At 39.1% G+C, this 22,024-nt stretch overlaps 1 protein-coding gene and 1 long non-coding RNA gene across 3 annotated transcripts in view; one reads left to right on the plus strand and one right to left on the minus strand.

The window, feature by feature from the left end:
* LOC142144776 (uncharacterized) overlaps window positions 1-22,024 on the plus strand; it is a 357,429-nt gene that overhangs the window by 186,935 nt on the left and 148,470 nt on the right. The window lies entirely within an intron of this gene.
* MACROD2 (mono-ADP ribosylhydrolase 2) overlaps window positions 1-22,024 on the minus strand; it is a 1,475,276-nt gene that overhangs the window by 33,218 nt on the left and 1,420,034 nt on the right. For both annotated transcript variants that reach the window (XM_075203945.1, XM_075203944.1), the window contains exons 14-16: window positions 4,061-4,126; window positions 3,264-3,341; window positions 1,982-2,050 (exon numbers count right to left, since the gene is read on the minus strand). In XM_075203945.1, coding sequence (XP_075060046.1) covers window positions 1,982-2,050; window positions 3,264-3,341; window positions 4,061-4,126 — 213 coding nt within the window. The remainder of the gene's footprint in view (window positions 1-1,981; window positions 2,051-3,263; window positions 3,342-4,060; window positions 4,127-22,024) is intronic.

Raw genomic sequence — 22,024 nt, forward strand, 5'->3', positions numbered from 1 at the left:
GTGCGGAGAGATGGGCAGAGGTGTGCGGGGAGATGGGCAGAGGTGTGTTGGGGATGGGCAGAGGTGTGCGGGGAGATGGGCAGAGGTGTGTGGAGAGATGGGCAGAGGTGTGTGGAGAGATGGGCAGAGGTGTGTGGAGAGATGGGCAGAGGTCTGTGGAGAGAGGGGCAGAGGTGTGTGGAGAGATGGGCAGAGGTGTGTGGGGAGATGGGCAGAGGTGTGTGGGGAGATGGGCAGATGTCTGTGGGGGGATGGGCAGAGGTCTGTGGACATCACCATCATCATCACTATTTATTTATATAGCGCCACTAATTCCACAGCGCTGTACAGAGAACACACTCACATCAGTCCCTGCCCCATTGGAGCTTGCAATCTAAATTCCCTAACATACACACACACACACAGACAGACTAGGGTCAATTTGTTAGTAGCCAATTAAAGTACCAGTATGTTTTTGGACATCTAAGTGGCATGAGGGCATGTGGGGAGATCTGAGAGGTATGGAGGCAAGTGGGGGAGTCTGAGTGGCAAGTGGTGGAGTTTCGGAAAACATGGGGTGGCATGTTGTGGTAAGTGGGGGTCTGAGTAGCGAGTGGGTGGGTAAATTATGGCCCTTTTGGAGGTTGAAGGGTGCCGCACCTGCAGCCCTTGAAGTATATTGGGTTGCCCATTACTCTACTAGAGTAACTTTGAGACTGTTCACTTTAATGATTTTTGTCAAGAATTTAGAACATATATTGAACCAGAGAGCATCTGTCCTCTTGAAAACAAAAATTGTTGCAGAATGTTTGTTAGTTTCTTTGGAAAATGATGATATCTTCCAGCTCTATTAGATACCCATAACAAAAAACAGATGTGTTCATACATGGCTAAATCTAAAATTGTGTTTACCTAATTGTGATAATAGAATATAATTCTAAAAATTCTGCTTTCAGCTGCCTACCAGGACAATACAACAGAGTCCATTTGGGGCTGATGGTGCATTATAGAACATAATAATTTTGTATCAAACAGCAAAATGATATATTTTTTTGTTAATAGGACAATACACCATGGAACAAACTGCAATTAGCCTATAATAGTGCTACCAAATGATTCTGCAATTCAAACATATCAAAACCATTTACCTAAATGCAATACAAAGGCTTTAACTAAAACAAAGCAATCACAGTCTGGGCATGATTCACAATATGGACTAAATCGTAATGCACTATGTAAGTTTTGAATACAAGCATGAGAGAAAACATTTAAGAGGAATATATGAAAAAGACATATGCTGTATAAATGTGTTGAGTCCGTACTGAATTGTCAATACAGTTAACACAATTTTGCAATTAACTATGTGTCAACATCCAGACAAGGAGAGTTTATTAGAAGGTCAGATGATTTAACAGATATATTTATGGAAAATTAAAAAACTCTTAATAACTATAATACAAGATGCAGCTGGAAATTATGAAGGAACCAGGGACCAAACACCTGGGAGATTTTGTATTTTTTGTTTGCATCACTGATAACAAATACCTTTATGTTACATCACAATGAAAATATCATTGAGACGGAGGGAGAAAAACTACAGAGGAAGCTAAAAATATCCCACGATTGGACAATTGTTTAAACAATAAAAATAAATGTTTGAAAACCATTGTTTTTATAAAAAACTACTATACCCCCTTAAAACGTTAAACATAAATTAAACATATATATACATTTTGTTTTTTAAGCCAGTAAAGATCATTCAAGGCGTTGTCGATATATGTTTTAATGTAAGAGATTGTTCACATAGTTTGTGGTTAATGCCAAACGCTGGTTTTGACAGTGATCATCCAGGGAAAGCTTCAAAGTTCGGTGCTGGGAGGGGGTGTAGAGGGGGGTGGGTTGCGTGGAGTGGCGGATTAGTTGTGTGTTGTTGGAAACAGCATTTAGCATTTACTACAAGGCATGCTTTTAAATATCACATTTTTCATTGTGTACACATTACCATTTGGTTCATCTTCTGGAGGATTACAGAGAGGATCTTCTGTTTTAGAAACGTCTTCTTGATCAGGTTCTGAAATGATAGCACACTTGTACACACTATGGTAAAGATTATGGTGGGCTTCAAGGTGCATAAAAACTCTCCAGTCCACACACCACAGAAAAGCTAATTAATTACATGTCAGGTATGTTTTGACTTAAAATAAATTTCAAAAGCAATATATATATATATATATATATATATATATATATATATTCCATATATAAAATTAACATTTTATGTTTCACATACTTTTTTCCCTTCTCTGTATAATCTATGAACATCATTTTGTGAAAAAATAATGATTAAAAAGTTATAGATCAATAAAACAAAATGTAAAGTATACAGAAAATTCTCAACATTCATTTAGGTGGTGTAGGATTTTTAAATGATTTAGTGAAACAGACAAATGTTTTTATTATTATTATTCTTTTATGACTAATGCATTGTTTTGGAGAATCATTGAAATTAATTTTTTAGGTCTGATAGGGCTAAGGTAGAGGTGCAGACTGGATATTTAAATTGCAAAGAGAAATTATACTTTCAATATTTATCAAGTTGGATATATGAAGTTTGTTTCACATAGAGGTGCATTTGACAATACAAGCCCTCATTTATGAAGTGCAAAATGGTCAAGGTGAAGCACCAAATTATTTTTGGTACTGCCAGATACTCCTGGGACACTGGAGAAATCCCTAGCGGTTCTCACTTCCTAAGGGCCCCACTCCCTACCCTACATCATAATTCCTCCTGACCTCTTACTCTGCTCCACTTTGAACGTAGACAGCTTTTCCTAACTAAACACTGGTGCACACTGCAAAATGAAAGGTACGGGATGTGATTAGAGGGCAATCTAGAGAAGTGCCGGTTTAGTGGCTATGTACCTCCTCCTTCCCTGCTAGCGGCAAACTAGTAGTAAGCTGCCTTTCCCAATGGGTACAAAAAAGGGGTGACAGTAAAGTGTCAGATGGATGGACTCTTCAGATTTCCCCCCTTCTTTGCACACCTAGGGGCACTTAGTTTATGGGGGTGGCACAATTGATCTGCTCGGGGTGGACTATGTGGCTGCACGGGTGCAAAATGCTCAGGTTGGCTAAATGGTGGCCAAGCCCTTCATATTTCAAACTTGCCTACACATGGGATATGCAGGAGTTGGCTAAAGGTTATTCTAAACTAAACACAATATTGAACAGGTACTTAGACCCTAGTCACACCCCCCCTAAAAATATGTTTTTTTGTCTAATACCTTGAAATTCAGTGCTCCTTTCATCTTCAGTTTTGATGCCCATTTCAGGTGGATTTTCTACTTCTGCTTCTGTTACAGCTTAAGAAAAAAGGACAATACTGGGTTACTATGAACTTCTTTTCCACATCTCAAACCACTTGTGTAAGAAAAACAGCATTATACCTGTTGAACGCTATAACAAACGTTATTTGGCACAGCGTACATAAATAAAAAGTGTAGAAGCTTTGCTGACAAATGCCACCAAAAGCTAAATATTGTTATTTTTCAATGTATTTATTTATCTGATGAAGGGGCCTCTGTGCTCTGAAAGCTGGGAAATATAATTATTTTTTTGGGCTTAGCCGATAAAGGTATCACTCCTATAATACTTTTGTCTTTTTTGACACAAAAAGTATTTAACATCACATAGATTTTTCTGGCTAACACGGTACTGCAATAATAATAATTAAAAAAAAAATATTTGCTACACATATTTATCTGGTTAAGAGACGAACAAAGGCTTCTATATAAATAAAAAAAAAATGTATTCAGTAAGGAAGACTCATACTATTTGTGAACAAAAATGTACAATAACCAAATAGGGATTTAATCAGGACTGGTAAGATCCACTGTGATGTGAACTGCTCATGCACTGGCAGATTGATCACTAAGGTGCCGCCATACTGGAAAATGGCAGCACCCTATAAGACACAGAGCTTTCAGACAGCGTCCGCAGATACAGTCAGAGGTGGTCAACAGACATTACAGAACTTGGTAATCTACTGTATCATAGCTTGTGAAGAGGACACTTTTGTTACCTTGAGATGATTCCATCATATCTGCATCTGGAACAGTTGGTAACACGTTTGATGTCTCAGAGGGTTCTAAAACAAAACAACAAAAATCCCATCTATTATTTAATGAGTTGATCAGAAAAAAAAAATATGTTTCAAAATCCAATTTTATATAAATCACTTTCACCAAGGTTGATTTTCATGCTGGGTGAGACCCTAAAGGCGCTTTTAGGTCCCAACGCTACACATAGAACCTCTTCAGATTTCAATATAAAGCTTCATATTTTACTGAAATCTGTCCCAGAATCATTTAATTAGAAATGTGTGATCCTTTGTATTAAAAAGTGTGCACAGCAGTGGTTTAGAGATCTCTCACCTCATTTGTTGCCAGTTCTATGTATTACTTTATTCCTGAATATTGTTATCTATTTGTATTGTTATTGTATTTCTTCTGTTCAATGTTGACCCAGAGAAGAAGCCAGGGAATTTTCCACTTCTTTGCGTCACCAGGAACAGGTCGGGCAGGTTATATCACAGATGATAAGGGCATTTTCTCTGTATTTTCAGTAGTAATGTCCATCCGCTTATGCTGCCTCTCTCCCATGCCTGAAGCCAGCCCCATGGCATAACCAACATAGAAGAGTAGAATATGAAATTAGACATGTTCACTGACCCCTGTGAACTGGTTTTGGTTTTAGAACTGGATCTGGATTAGCTTCGTGTTTTGGTTTTGGCAAAACCGCCCTCATGTGTTTTGGTTTTGGATCTGTATTTTTTTTAAAAAATCCTAAAATATGCTAAAATCACATAATTTTGCTCTTTTTTGTTCCTACATTATTATTAATCTCACTAACACTAATTTACAGTCATGTCCATTAAATTTTGACCATCTCACAGGTCACAATATGCTTTTCATACACTTTCAGCGAAATTCTGTAGCGATCTGGCTGGATGGTAAGCGACAGAGCAATGACTCAAACACATGGCAGTTCTTAGCACATCTAGGACACATTGGCACACAGCAGTGGCAGAAAAGAAAAAGGGCCTAAGTCATTATGGAGAGCAAACCATAAAAAAAGAAGTAACTTTGCACCTGGGTAAAATCATGTTGCATTGGAGGGGGGAGGTAAATTTAAAATGTGGGGACAGATTTTAGTTGGGGTAGGACATGTCGTAGATCAACTTTACATTTCTGTGTAAAAATAAAGCTATCAAGTATGTGTGTGCTAAATGAAAAAACAGCCAGTATTTAACTTATGTGCAAAATAATAAACTAATTTGCACCCCTTGCATTATAACATGGTTTGTCCCAGAGAATATTTACTCCTTTTTTTGCCTTACTTTCCTTAATGACTCAGGCCCAAAGGGTGCAATATGAAATTGTCCTTGGGCCCTCTCTCCCACCCACTGTTATGTTGGATCTTAAAAAGGAATCCAAAACTCGCGAGATTCGAGAACCCACAACGTTTTGCCTCGTTTTCAAATCCGAAAAAGCGCAAAAGTTCTCGGATCTGCTAAGTTCGATATGTTTGGTTCTCAGGGGAACCGAGCCTGAGCATCTCTATTTAAATAGGGACCAGACACAGTACCCAAGTAAATAAAAACTAGTCTTTAAGGAACATGACTTTTAATGAACCCATTTGCATCTTCTATTTATAGTATTTGTCCTGTACTATAGTCTATAAATATATAGTCAATATGATTCCTCTATTTTCTGATACATTATATGTCTTATATCATGCTATAATCTATACCTTGTAATGTAAACCATAAGAAATATCGCCAGCATATACAGGGTAAATGTTTGCAATATAGGACTGATGACAATCCAGTAATGCGCACTGTAAGCACTCTGTAGGATGTTTTCACTGAATATTGAAAATAACATTTTAGACTTATGCGTCCAATCGTATTGTAATAAAGTTAGCTGTGGAAACATTACAATAAAAATCCATTGCACTGGCAAATATTATGAAATTGACACATAAATAATAAATACGACAGTCTTTAAATGAAAACGCTGAATGTCTGGTGCTAAGCAAAAATAATACTTTGTTTAAGGAACTACATAAAAGTAATTTTCAATGGCTGTCAACAACAATATACATACATAAATCAATAAAGGAGATAAAATGTTTTATTAAAAATAAAAACAGAAAACGCTTCCTGCCGTCGCCTATCTGAGTCCTGGTCAAAATCTGAAGAGCCCCATTATCACATGTAATACTGGCACGAGAGTAGCTTACTTGTTTTATTTGGAAATAAATATTTAATCAATGCTTTGCTTTTAATAAATCTCTTATTCATGAGAGCTGTGGAATGGATGTCACTAAAAGCACCAAGTCTCCTGGTTATCCAAACAACAACACAAACCCTGATAGATTTTGTTATGTTGTTTATGTTGAGACCGAATTTGGACCATTCATCACAAAATTACTAGACACAATTGGATTGAGTGTAATTTGTTGCAATAGCTCCATCATTCTTGGGCGGTATTTAAAATCTTTATACTGATTGCCTGGATAGTTGCTATCTTCTGTATTTATCATGTCAACACAATTCTCTCAATTAGTGTAGTGACTGGAGGCAAACAGAAGGCTGCCCAGCACTGTTATTATCTGTTAGGCTGCATTTAAAAATCCACAACTGTGTTTAGCTATTGTTTAAATGTACAAATAACAGGTTGAAATGTAAATAACATGTGTTTCCCTGTCCTCTCCAAGTCTGTGCTAGCTAGAGGCAAGTTACACTACGGGACACTGTGGAGTAGTAAAGCAGCCATTTTGTTTTCTGTTGCCAAGAACAATAGTTTAAGGCCTTAAAAATGGTGTTGACATAACCTATTGGCAAATGCCTGTAATCGGTGTCAGCAGAATGTAAGAAGGAGATTAATCTACATGCTTGTAAACTTAACCAGGAACGTTGGATTATTTATGTCAGGATATACAGAAATAATTTGTAGTGCAGGATACAGGTTATATACCCTGCATATGCGAATGAAATCATGCACTGAACGACTGACCATATGCACATAAATGTGTTTTTCATGCATGTGTCTATATCATACTTACCAACTTTCTGAAGTTGGCTTCCAGAAGCCTGCCGGCGGAGGTGGGTGTGAGGGGGGGCGGGGCGCCAAAAAAACGCGTCATTTTGGACCCGCCTCCTGTGATGTAATGACGCAAACGCGTCATTTTACACCGGGGCTGGGGCCAAATGCCGCGATTCTCCTAGAATCGCTACATTTTGGACCAAATTTTGCACACTACACTAGGAAGTGGGCAGATTCGGGAGATTGCCATACTCTCCCAGGAGTCAGTTAGACTCACCCAAAATGCGGGAGCCTCCCGGACATTCCGGGAGAGTTGGCAAGTATGATCTATATAAGCACCATATGTGTTCATACATGTTGGAATATCAGGTTTGCAACAATGAGGAGAAACATCCTGGGCCCCAGAGACTTGTAACAAAAAAAACAGTACATCAGGAAAGAACGCAACAAGCCGCATAGATAAAACCTAATGTACTATGTACTACATATTTTGTGTAATTGTAAATTGTGCTTTTACTGCAATATACTAATGGCAGCCAACACTTTTGACATCTGAAGTATTTTCTGTTTCTTATCATCACCATTTATTTATATAAGACTTTGTCATAAATGTTAAAGCTGCCATCTTTTGGGATGCAGTGTCACTAATGGCAGAGCTGTGTAACCTCAGGGACTCTGCTTTGGATTAGCTCTCTTCCTCTACCATGTTATTTGACACCTGTATTCAGGAGTAGATGACACAGGATTTATAATTGTTGTGTGTTTTGTACTGGATAATATACTAGAAAACATTGTGGCTCATCACAAATAGAAGTATTCACAATAAAAATAGGGAGATGAGTTCTAGAATCACGTTCCTCAACAAGCTAGTACAATATCAGCAAAATAGAATTATTCAAGTGGAAATAAAATAGTAAGAAAAGTCTTGAATGCTTCAATGGTTACCCATATTAATAAACTTAGAGACTGGATAGTGTATATCAACTGTCATCATTCTCCTTTGTCCATCAAAATAACTAGTCTTTCTTAAATATGCTACATATGATTGTGATATGATAGATTCAAAAATTAGCTTAGCTATGCTTGGATAATGTCAACAATGTGCCCCAGAATATCTGTGGCCGGCAGAAATATAAGGATGGATACACATGGGCATACTCGCTGAGTTCAACCAACCGCTGAATATACTGTAGGCATCATTGATCAAATTGCTATATTAAAAGAGCCCATAAATGTACTTAGAGAATGAGAGAGGATGCACAGGAAAAACCTTGCAAGCGACATCCACGTCTTTAGTCTCTCTAAAATGTATGAACTTCTTGTTTAAGAGTTCCTACTACGAGGCAAAGTGAGAACCTAATTTCAAGTGGAAGCATACCAGGGGTAGCAGACTAGGATCCAATCTCGTCTCCCAGTCACTAACCTATTTCCTTGTCCAGTAGCTCCAGCTTCTAGTTACTGCACTTCTTGTATAGTCTAAATTAACAAGAGCTTTGAGTTTCCAAGGCCGAGCAGCCTCACACAAGCCTCAGATCATCAATGCCAAACGTTGAATGGAGTGATATAAGGCACACCACTACTGGACTCTGGAGCAAAGGAAACACATTCTCTAGAGTGACGAATCATACCTCACCATCTGGCAGTTTGGCGGATGCCAGGATAACACTTCCTAACCTAGTGTGTACTCTCAACGGTAGAGTTTGGTGGAGGAAATATAATGGTCTGGGGCTGTTGTCCATTGTTTGGCCTGGGTAACTTAGTTCCAGTGAAGGGAAATTTTAATGCTACAGCATACAATGATAATTATGTGTTTCCAACTCTGTGGCAACAGTTTGGGGAAGGCCCTTTTCTGATTCACCCTGACCATGTTCCCATGCATAAAGTGAGGGTTATCAAACAATGGTTCCATGAGTCTGGTGTGGAAGAACCTGACTGGTCTACACAGAGTCACAATGAACACCTTTAGGAGGAACTGAAATGCCATTTGCGAGCCAGGCCTTATTGCCCAACCTCACTAATGCTCTTGTGACTGAATGGATGCAAATCCCCGCAGCCATGTTCCAAAATCTAGTAGAAACCATTCCCAGAATAGTTCAGGCTTATATAGCAGCCAAGGGGATCAACTCCATATTAATGACCATGATTTTAGATGGAGATGTTAATCAAGCACATATAACTGTGATGTTCAGGTGTCTCCATGCTTTTGGCCATGTAGTATATTTGGCGATCTGGATTGCCTATAGTGGTGGGGAGCACCCTAGTGCTCATAAGTGTCTCTAAAATTCATCATCATCATCATCTTAGTTCTTTTTCTTCCTCTATTTTTAAGAAATGGGGCCTGCAATCAGGCAACTCCTTTGACTGATTGGAGGGTTCTCTCCTTTGCCCTCCATTCTTACCTGTACTGCACACCACACTAAGTGTGGCAGTGGTCGTTTTCATGGAATCCTTCCACTCTGATCTCAAACTCTGACAAGGGGAGAATTGAGTTATTCTGAATTCAGTTTGATACTACTGTCTATGTTGGAATGATACAATGTTTATATTTAATTACAGTTGTGTGACACTAATACTAATACTAACACTAATGCTACACTAATACTGTGTATAGGTAGTGCTAACCTCTTTCCGTGTACTGCACATAAACTATTTTAAATGTCTGTTATTTCTTCACAGAGTATTACAATAAATCCCTTTTCACCTCTAGTAAATGTTCTCTGGATATTGCCAATCTTTGTTTTTGCAGAAAACAGATAAGTAAAGAAGTTATGGAGGAACATTTAGCTTAGCTACAAAAGTGTTATTTATAAAATAGAGTTTTTAACTGGAAATATAGCATTGACGATTTTACCAGCTCACGGATGGCTTTATCTGCAGGTATTACATTCTGTGGGGAAAGTAGTATCATTAAAGACAATGAAACCATAGTCAATGGAGCACGGAAAATAATTTTCCATTCACATGTTTCCATTTTCTTTATGTTTTGTATTCTATATGTAGAAAACAGTCAATAATCCCATATTTTTACTTCTCTGCTGTTTTTTTGCTTGACTTACGCCATCAAAGACTTACCTTTCACCTTTGGGGTAATTGAAAAGTCTATTTCTGCAGAAATCCAGTTAGGATTTAAAATTATTTAAATTGCTTACTCAGAAAGGAGTTTTGATGTTTTTTATTTTTAAAAAAAACCAAAACAAAAACAAAACAAAGGGAGGTAGGTGGTTTTAGGTGTGGTAAATGGCAAATAACATGGGTAAGTAAATTTGCTCAGTTCCTGTGTAGTTGTCACGATCAGACTTGGAGATGCCACTGACTGGTATTGACTCTACTAGACAGGAAGGCGCGGAGTCTAACGTACCCCTGGTATTCACCAGGGACCCCCGCAAAGAGGTATGGACTTGGCTGCGTGGGGCACGCAGGTCGCGGTTCTTCAAGCTAGCTAACAGTGCAGCGGGAAAGAGCAGGAGTAGTCGTACGGTCCGGGTCGAAGCCAAACGATAGCGCAGTACACAAAGGTGATCCAGAGGGAAGATCAGGTGGAAAGCCAAAGGTCAGAATCCGAGAATAGAAGTAGCCAAATCGCAGGACAGAGAATGGTCAGGAACAAGCCGGGAGTCAAACACCAAAGGAACACTAGATATGGGAGCTGGATACAAACGCTGGAGCATGGTGAAACCAATACTCTGGCACTGGAGGAGGGGTCGGAGTGGCCTTATATAGAAGGGCACTGGCCCTGATTAGTACCTGTGGTGGTCCTATATAGCGCTGAAAAAGTGCACCCGTAGCCTACTGCGCATGCGCAGTCGGCGAACCCGGAAGTACGTCCTGTTGCTAGGCAACGGGATGGGGGATCCGACAGAGAGACCGGCATCCGTTCCCGACACCAGGCATGGTGCGGGAGCGGCACCTGGCAGTAGTTACATCCCTTTGCACTTAGAATGAGGTTATTGTACACTATAGTATGAATTATTGCTCAACATCTGTCAGTTTTAGGATGTTTATAGGTTATCCGAAGTGCAAGTCACCACATGACCAAGGAGCACACATACTTTGATGCATTACTTCCTTAAAATCTTAATAATTCGTATCTGTCAGACAAAAAGGCTCATTTACTAACATTGCATTTAGATTCATAATTTGCAATAAAACATAGCTACCAATTGGACTCTTGCTTTCATTGTCTAACTCATACTTGTCCAAAGGCCAATGTTACACTCACTTCTCCTCGCTCCAGCTCCGTCCTCTGATGATGCTTCCTGGTATTGGTGGTCACATGACCGCATGTCGGGGCGGGAAATTTGAAATCACTGTGTATATAAACCTTGCTGACACTTGCATGTATCCTAACTCTCTTCCTGCGTGCCTTGCTTGTATCCTGCTTGATTCTTGTATACCAGTTACTGCATGTCTGACCATACCTGCTCTCCTGCATTAGTGTACCGATCTTGGCTTGCTGACTACTCACTGTCAGTGCTATTCAACTTCAAAGCTACAGACCTTGGCTGCCTTTACCTTGATTCTGCCTGCCGTTGCTGTACTCCGCTGCCAGATAGTATTACCAGACCCAGCTAGTTGAGACCTTGCTCCTGCCTGCTGATTTGGTTCTCCATTGTCAGATTGTGTACCAGATCCCGGCTTGCCCTGACTCCGTTTTGCCTGCTGACTCTGTACTTCCCCGCCAGATTGCGTACCGGAACTGGCTATCTGACCTATCTCTTCATCGTCATCTTCTGGATACCTGCTACCTTTTACTCCGCAGTGCTACATCTAGAGGCAGACCAGTGGACCGCGACCTGCGAGCTCTTGGCAGCAAAGCCCATCCTGCCTTGTGCCATTTCTTGGTAAACACCGGGGATCTCATTAGACTTCGCACCACTGATCAGCCGGCTCTAATCTAGATTAGCACAGGGATCCCATTCCATCTGTTACAGTCAAGTGCATTGGAAGACTACAATGCAATGGTCATAAATGATCCCTCGTATCTTATGGTATCTTTAGACAGGACCAGAATTGATTTCTAGCACTGGGTTATGGACATTATTAGTAATAACGTGGTTCTTTCAGTTATTTAATGAGCGTGCTTTACTCTGCACATGATTGTAGCAATCAGAGCCATTTTTAAGATGCAGCAAATGTTCACGTAATTTGAATTTTGCCACAAAGCATATGATATAAGTTTTATTCTATTCTGCCGAATGCCCATGTTGCAATGTATTTGCAAATTTGCAGGAATTATGACCTCTGAATAGAGCTGCGAAGACAACAATCAATTTATTCCGCTTAGAGTAGCAAGTTGCATCTTATCAATAACATATACTACTACTTATCAATAAAATAAAACACACTTGGGCTTTCAGTACCACAAATAAAAATAAATATATTGTAAACAAAAAAAAATAGATTAAAAATGTCAAAGGAAAAATATGAAAAATATATAAAAACTTTTAACCTTGTAAGAAATGCTTTATTCAAATAATAAAGAACAAGTACTGCCACAGTACTACTACCACTGCGATGCTTGTTAAGTTGACTTCTCCTTGCATGCCAATCTTATTGCTGGCAGTAAGCCGTTGATGTAAAAGTGGAAGCCCTTTTCTCCCTATAATAAATATGGCCCATATACCTTTTTGGACTATCCTTTATCCTCAAACCAGTAGTCCAATCTTTTACAAAGACTCATTTGAATAGTCAATTATCTGGGGTAATCAACATTTATATATTTATATATTTATTTATTTTTAAAAACTACATAAAAGTGCATGAAATATTAAGCATTTATATTAGAAGAATAATATTTACAGCACTAGTCATATAAACAATATAAAATGCAACACTAAAGTTAGAAAAAAACAACTTTGATCAACTGTATCTTGATGCACACCGGAGTGTTTACGTTGCTATGAATAGAGTTTCTGTTAGAAACATCACTCTCCAAAGAATAAGTCATAAAAAGTTTTGCTCTACTCACATATGACATACAACCTTACAAAGATTAAAGTTAAAAAAAATGCTGATAAGGAATATTTTCCAAACAACAGAAGTAGAGCAAAAGCTGCTCTAAGCATTCTGTCATATATACCAAATATCAGATCTACTATACATCAAGAGCAGAGGAAACACAATTCCTCATCATGAAAGGTAACAATACGCCTGTCACAGCCTGTAAAGGCAGATAAGATAATGTGGTTTCTGGAGCAATAATAATATTTAAGGTTCAGGTGGAATGTCAAATAGTTCTAGTGAAGGTTCTATTCAGTTCTGTACAATAAAAGGAAGTTGGAGGTTTATGTTACAGATAAATCTGCCCCAGGAAACAACCATTTTATTTTTGCCAATGTGGATTCGGTATGTAACCATAGCCAAATCAACATAACCTGCTACTACCAGAGCCACAAACCCTAAAATTAGGCAACCCTGCCTCGCCTCCAGAATTTTCTACCCAAAGGTTTCTGTCTTGTCAATACACTAATTGTTTTAGATTTTTGGTACTGAGCTGATACCCACCCAGGATCTCAGGTTGAATATTTATAGATGAAACATTTCTATATGTTCCTGAACAGCAAGGCTGATTTACATAATGAGCTACGTGAATTTTAATCCCTATGTAACACTGACACTGCCAAATACACTATATCTCTTACATATGATATCAGATATTTTGGTTTCACAATGTCATTTACAATAGATCACCTATGTTACTAAATGATTATGGAAGTAGGGCACAACATTTAAAGTGGCCTAATGCCTATCACGGAGCGTGCTTAACTGGGTCTGGCACACATCACTTTTGTGGCTTCGGTGCGACCCGTGTTCTCGTCTCCCTGGTGGCCTATACACTGGTCATGCGAGCTGTGCCTTTAAAGAATCGGTCACATAACTGATTGGACCTAGCTTTAGATAATATATATTTCTGGTGACATATATCCAGTGCTACATCCATCTGTTGCTATATTCTTTGTGTTGCATTCCTGCTGCCATAGATCCACTATTGCTGCCATCTGCTGCTATTTTCTTGGCGCCACAGATCCAGTGCTGCATTCATATGTTGCTACATTCTTGGTGCTGCCATCATCCATTGATACAGTTACACTCTTTATATTTGTCCTCTACTCAGTCTCCTGTACATTCATCCCCACACACAAACTACGCCCATGACCCACCCCGGGGGCTACAGCCTAATGAAGACCGGCGTCACAATAGACTCTGCGCCCTGAGTGTGGGTAACGCAAACTTGACCTGATTCAGGATCTCTAACTTTGTGGTTCCTGACAATGTTCAATGTTTTTGTATATGAACATAAGCCCTCAGTAGCTAGCAAGGCTCAAGAGACAAAATATAAAAGTATTGCATGGTGGTAGTGTGTACCGGCCGTGCTACACATGATTTACCCCCAAATTTCTCTGTTTGCGATGCCTGAGCAGACAGGGCTGTCCAGTTATCTCCACATTATATATACTTGATTCCTCCCTCTCATTCAAGCCTCATATTCTGTCCCTCTCAAAATCCTGCTACTTCCACCTTAGTATATTCCACCGGAATATATCTAAGATACGTCCCTTTCTCACCACGAAAGCCACGAAAACCCTTGTTCACTTGCTTTTTATCTCTCGCCTTGACTACTGTAATCTCCTTCTCTCTGGCCTATCTGATTCTCGCCTTGACCCTCTTAAGTCTATCCTCAATGCTACTGCCCGCCTCATTTTTCTCTCCCGCCGCTCTGTCTCTGCAGTCTCCCTCCGTCACTACATTGGCTCCCCATACCCTACCGAATTAAATTTAAACTCCTCACCCTCACCTTTAAAGCTCTTAGACAATCTTCCCCTCCCTGCATCTCCAATCACATCTCTACCTACACTCCTACCCCACCCCCTCTGCTCTGCCTGTGACCACCGCCTCACTACTTCACTGATCACCTCCTTTCACTCTCGTCTTCAGAACTTTGCCCGGGCTGCTCCCCTGCTGTGGAACGTTCTTCCACGTTCCATCAGGTTAGCATCTACTCTCAAAGGCTTCAAGCGTGCCCTTAAGACTCATTTCTTTATTCAAGTCTATCAGTCCTCCTCCTAACTTCCTTGTCCTGGCTCTCTCCCCTAGTTAGTACCATCCTATTTGTGTCTCCCCCCTTCCCTTAGGATCCTTCTACTATTCCATCACCCTCTGTACCTCTTGGCCTGCTTCGCTAGCCCTGTTTTCCCTGTTTTCTTAAGCTTCGGCCTTCTTCTCGCTGATTTCTACCATCCCTTTCACTATCCGTCCCAGTAATAATCTGATTTGTGTGCTTCCAATGACCCTGCTATTGTGAATGATCACATGACCCCAGCAAACCCCAGGACCCCAATCCATTTATGAGTAAATTGTTAAAGTATCCAGAATCAAACAAATGGAGAACCTCATAGACACAGCTTCTGAGGCAGTAACTATATACAAAAGCAGGCACAATGACATCATAAAAGCACAGCATCTTCTTGCGTATATAACCCCCTTTACATAGATAAATACAAATTATTACAGAATATTCACATTCATATAAATATACACATATACACAATGCCTAATAGAATGTAAAAAAGTAAATATGGTGCACAGTCGACCTGCAAAGAGAAGCGTGATCTAATTGATCCACCAAACCACAGTGAGAAAAATGCTTTACATCTAGAATCATGAATATGTAAATTAGACAAGTTGTTTTATGCAAAAGTAGGGGCAAAAGGTGACAGAAAAATACTCTATGGATAATCTATGTAGCACTCATAGCAAAAGCAAATGCTGTAAAAAAAATAGATGTTGTTTTCTTAAGTAGTGTGATATGCAAATGATTATGGTTTCCAAACAAAAAAAACAACAGCATAAATTTAGGAAATAGATCTAATATAATAAAACATTAGCCCTTTGTGCTTTTAGCAAATTATCTTTGGTTATTGTTTAAGGCCATAAGTATTGGTAAATCTAAAAAATAAATGATGTCTTTGTCACAATGCAGCTGTGTTACCTTAGGGGAAACCCAAATGGATTTTCTGAACAGATAAACTGAAAGGTCTCTTGTAATAGTCCTTCATCAACCACAAGATGAATCAGGACTGAAAGGGATTGGGGTTAAAAAAAGAAGATGTTTTATAGGTTTCTTTTAACAGTTCAGAGTTTTTTCTGCAGCCTAGAGGTCTTGTCTGTGTTTCTCCATAAAAAGTACTATTCTGTGATATGTAGGACTGCTATTTGACAAGTTAGAACGCCCTCTTACAGTTTGTATATATATATATATATATATATATATATATATATATATATATATATATATAGAGAGAGAGAGAGAGAGAGAGAGAGAGAGAGAGAGAGAGAGAGAGAGAGAGAGAACTACCACATACCAGTGTATTTGGCAGAGGGGCATTGTACTATATTTGCAATATCTATTTATATATCTATCTACCGATCTGTAAAGTGCAGCGATCCTCATGTGGCGCACTTTAAGTAAATGTTATTAATAATAATAATAATAATAATAGTAATTATATCTATCTATCGCCTATCTATCTATACACATGTGTGAAGGTTTGCTCTGGAAGCCAAAGTTGCAATTACAGTCAGTACTTTCGGCCCTGGTTAGCTGGTGGATACGGGCAACCAATACCAGAGGACACCCCCGAATACACAGGTGTTTAACACAGTCACATGTGGGAAAACTCTAGTGCAGTGCAAATGAAATATTGGGCACCAGACCATCTCAGTTCAAACAGAAACAACTTCATTACCTTCTTCTCTCCTCCTGCACAAAAGAGCATAACGGTTGCATGTAAAGGTTGTATGACCACTTCTACTCCTCCAGCTCACACTTGCAGCAATAAAATACATCTGGTAATTCACACACCCAATGTTGTAGGGACAGGTATATCACAGCAACCATAAGAGTCAATCATATATACATGCAGACGGTAGACATGGTCCAGAAGTACTTGCACCTTACTAGTGCACACCATCCCCTACCACAGGGACCCTCTTTTTCAATCTTCACAGGGGTTCTTACTGTGGTGCCTTGCAGCTTCCACCGCATCCCTCTTTCACTTATCGGGGACTCGGGACCACCCACCTCCAGCCTGGGTCCCAGCTTACATGGCTGCCTCCTCTCAGGGCTCTCATCTGACTCTCACGTCACCTGCATTTTTGGTGGCCGATGTTCCTGTGTGTACGTTGGTATATGTGGAAATTTAGAAGTGGCGCTATGGAAAACGTAAGTGAATGCAAGTTGATATTTTTACAATCAAACCAATAGGGTAAGTTACACCTTGGCATGCCACTGTATACACCCTATATTAGAGATAATAAGAGTGCTGATAATGTAGCAAGTCCAATCTTCCAGTAATAGAACTAATAAAATAATGCATAGAAAGTGAGCAGAGTACTTATCTTAAAGAATGCTAAATGTTATATAAAGATGCAACACAGAGGCTCCCAGCTTAAAAGTTGAAGAGATCTTTTAAAAAGATAAGATACTATCCTCACAACACTACCAGTACTCTCGGGTAATTCGCTGGTTAAGGACCATACTATTTAAATTTAATTTTTAAGTTAACCCTTACAGCTCTAGGGCCTTATAACTGGGGCAGCGGAGTATCGCTCAGCTAAACACTTCTGACACACATGAAACAGAATTTATTAAAACAAGTGCCTTTAACTGTTGTACTGCACTTAACTTCCAGAAGGGGGCATGGTAAGACAAAACTAATGTCACATGGGGGTCCTGCTTTTCTGTTTCCGAACTATGATGTCATGCGAGTTATCATTGAAGGTGATAAGTAACACGGGTGTAGACAAGAAATGTGGGCATATAAGCATGACTGACATGACAAAAAGCTGGCTATTGAAAGGATTGAATGAGATTTTGGGGCCAGGCTACTTAGCACAGGGGGCCACATGTCATTTAGTGCAGGGGCTAGTGATAGCAGTTGCTATGAGATCTATGCTACTTTTTTAACCAAATTAAAAACATTGTCAAAAATAGTACATCTTTGTTAGAAGTGCCCCATCTTTAATAGGTTAAATATAAATAAATTACTTTGTATCTGTTACAGCCAGTTCTTGATCAAGTCATCCTGGCTTTACTAGAAAGGAAGCTATGTTGTACAGGAAATATTCCTACAGCTTGAGCATTTTCATATGACAGGAAGTCAGCATTTTCCACTAAACACCATATACCAGTAAACAGGCTCTGAATGTTGTATTTCTTTGGTTGTAACAAATGTGAGTGCATCTATGTGACACCGGCCTTAGTGAGCTTGGTCTTTATCCGGACACAAGCACTGACACAGGAGCCCATTGGAGTTCTTCATAAGTATGGTCAGAGGATGCAAATTATTGATCTATGTGTAGGTCAATAATTTCAATCCAAAAACACCAACATGTTCCAGTGTTATCTAGAAGTGACTTATGTGGCCAAAATGTTATCCATTCACTTCAGTTGGAAAGTAGGTAAGAGAACAGGAAGGGTGAGCTAGAGACTCCAGGTAGGATATAGAGATAGCAGGTAGGATACACCATTACTGCCACTATCCCATGATCCCTGTGCACTGGATGAGGACAGGAAAAAGCTGCACTCCCCAGTGGGACATACAATCCACACAGCTAAATTCATTGGTGCTGGTGCTGTCACAGTTGTTGTGGCCGTCTTGGTATTGGAACGGTTTTCGGTAGCCTCAACGTTGGTTATACCAGAAATCCTTCCTTGAAGCTGTTCTCACATACCATACTGGGATTTGTTCGGTCTGAAGCTATGAGTCTGTTTTGTTTGATGGTTGCTTCCTGATCAATGGGGACCTGTCCTATCTTTTATGTGCATACCACCTGTTTTATATCAAAATATATATTTCAAGCTTATTTCCACTTTAAAAATCTGTAAGAATCCAGCTGGAAAAACAACATTATTAAAAGATGCCACTCATAAAATGCTGTAAACATTAATAAACTCGCTACCAACATGTAGCGTCTTCTACAAAAAGCACTGCAAGCTTTCATCTCCGAGAGCTGAATTTACATAAGTCTCTCGTTATATCTAACCCTCATATTATTCATTACTGCATATTTAGCTAGCAGGAGCTTACCTGGTTTTTTTTTTATAAAACTGACAGCCGCTGTCACCTTGTATAGAGATGGAAACTGTAAAGAGATTTCCAGTGGCTTTGAAGTGTGTAAACTTCCACTGGTACTTTCAATTGGACGTGCATAATAAAAAAGCAAATCTATGGCTTCTTGCTTTTATGACAAAGAACACAGGTTGTCTAATTACCAAGCAAATACATTGCAATGAGTTATGAAGAGCAGAGAGACACACGAACGAAGATAAAAGAAAGTTTGGAGAAGTTTTCATTACTTCTTTCTGACGTGAATTAAAACAAGACCCCTGGCAGAGACAAGAGCGAACGCAGGGAGAGTATCGATTACAATAAAACATGTTTTGACCGCTGTGATGACAAAAATAACTTAATCACACTCACAATAGTAAAACTCTGACATTTACTCACTTTACATGTATGACCTTTCCGAAATACCAGAGCGCAGCCCGAGGAAAGGTTTTCTGCCCTCTAACAATTTTATTTCTTACTACTATCAATCAAATCAAATTAGAGTAGGGGGCACAGTGTAGAGTTAAATGCTCCTCTTGGTTTTATTTTATCGCCCTTACATTATTTTGCACCTTCCTGATACAATACAAACACTATGTATTATTAAAAATTCCCAAAGGAAATGATTACTGTTGACTGTGAGGTTGATGGGAGAAGGGCAATAACACTCGCTTGGCCTGTTACACCCATTCAGCTTTAAATATAGAAGTGGGCAAAGAGTGGAGTGGGGTGTGGGACCATTGGAGCGAGTGGGGACCCCGGTGGACGTGGAAAATGGAGCTTGGAAGGTAAGCCATATTCAGCTTTTTTATTTTATTCTGACTCATTGAACTCCACCCCAGCCTATTTTTTTTTTGTTTCCGGGTAAGATGTCCTATAACAATCATTCATTTGGTTTTCAACATAATATCGACAATTTACAGAAAGCGTTACATGTGGGGTGATCTTGCCACATCTCATTAAATACCACACTTGAAATCAACTACTAACGTTGTGATTGGTGGTAATCGTTTTTACGATTACCACCATAACAACACCGAGAACTCCTACAATTAAAAGTCGAATCTGTCAAAAAACTATGTCAAGAAAAGCAGACTTACCTGTATACCGAAGTTGCAGGTGTCCGATTTGCGCAGGATGCTGACCAGAGGTGAGTCCGACTACTGAAGTGTTCGTCAGGAGCCTTTAACGTCAGTGCGAATTCTATTCCTTTTAACTTAAAGCGACAATGTTTTATTGAGTGTTTCAACACTTAACCTGCAGAGTTTGATATTGCCGCTTTAAATGAAAAGGAATAGAAAGTCGCACTGACGTTAAAGGCTCCTGACGGACACTTCAGTAGTCGGACAACTAGGACTCACTTGTGATCAGCATCCTGCGCAAATCATCGGACAGCTGCAACTTGGTTATACAGGTAAGTCTGCTTTTCTTGACATCATTTTTTTTTTACAGATTTGTCTTTTAATTGTAGGAGTTCTCTGTGTCGGAATATTCCGCACCGAAAACGCATACCCCAGCCGTTGTAATGAACATATTTTTCTTATTCATTATTATAAACTAGAAACATAGATTACTTTAATGCTGGGTTGGGAGGAGTTGTCACAATGATAGTAAAACCAACATTTTAAAAGACAATTGAAACCCATTTTCAGCTATTTCAATGTTACAGAATATCCCCTTCTGTGCTCTTCATTTAAGGTGAATAAATGCATTCAGACACGGGGAAAATATCAATACTGGCGTGTTCTTTGTATTACAGCCTTGAATAAGGAACCCTGAATGTCACACTCCTACCATAGTTCCTCTTTTATTATGCAGATTAGAGGTTTAGCTGAATGTTTAACTTTGATAAATGGGGTTATTAACACTTCCTTGTTATCAAAGAACAACTAATAAACTAAACTGTGGAGTCATTAATGAAGTAACAACAGAAATTAATTACCAATGGAAAAAAAAATAAAACAAAGATTTTCTTAGGTTTTCCTTATCTTTTCATCACTTGCAACAAAGGGAAACTGTGTTCTACTGCAAAGTCTGCTTGAAAACAATTGATTGCATTTTTAATTAATCCGCAATTGTTATCTGTGTCTTTACCATTTAACTGTTTTTTTCAGGTGGAAACAAAGAAAATACTTTACTTACTAAACTTAGCTAAAAGAAAAAGAGATGTGTCAAGGGCCAATAGGCAACCTAGGCACATACCTAGGACAGTACATTTCAGTATACATATAGAATATATAATACTTTTTTCAGATATAGAATCCTTCTGATAATAGAAGTGAATTCACTGCAGAATAATTTACAAGATTTCCTTTTTTAAGCAAGGAAGCAGTACTGTGAAGGCTATAGGACTCGAGCTGAATTGGGTGTACGTCCATTTGTTTAGAGTAAAACACGCAAATTTATACTGATCAAAACAAGACACCTACGTCCATATGCGGGTCTGACACTTAAATCTTCTGGAGCTTAGAGAGGTAGAATGGGGGGAGGGAAGGTGTGCAAATCCAAACCGAGTACAGTAAGGGTGTATGTTTAACTGCAACTTGAGGTAGACCAGTATGGAGACACATTAACACCTGTCAGTAACAGCACCACACGTGAGTGCCAGAGGGCTGGTGCAAATACACACTGTTGATGATGACAGATTCATCTTTGAAGCTGATAGGTGCTTCCTTTATTGCTCATGACTAATTATAGGATTTTGTTGGCATAATTTAGCTGATATTTTGCTACTTTCATTCATACGCAAGAAGGAAACCCATACCGTCTCTATTACAGAAGGTTTTTTTTACTTAAATCAAACCTAAAAGCAAATGCGTTTTTCAC

The sequence above is a fragment of the Mixophyes fleayi genome, chromosome 3 (assembly GCF_038048845.1).
Source record: "Mixophyes fleayi isolate aMixFle1 chromosome 3, aMixFle1.hap1, whole genome shotgun sequence".
Classification (NCBI taxonomy): Eukaryota; Metazoa; Chordata; class Amphibia; order Anura; family Limnodynastidae; genus Mixophyes; species Mixophyes fleayi.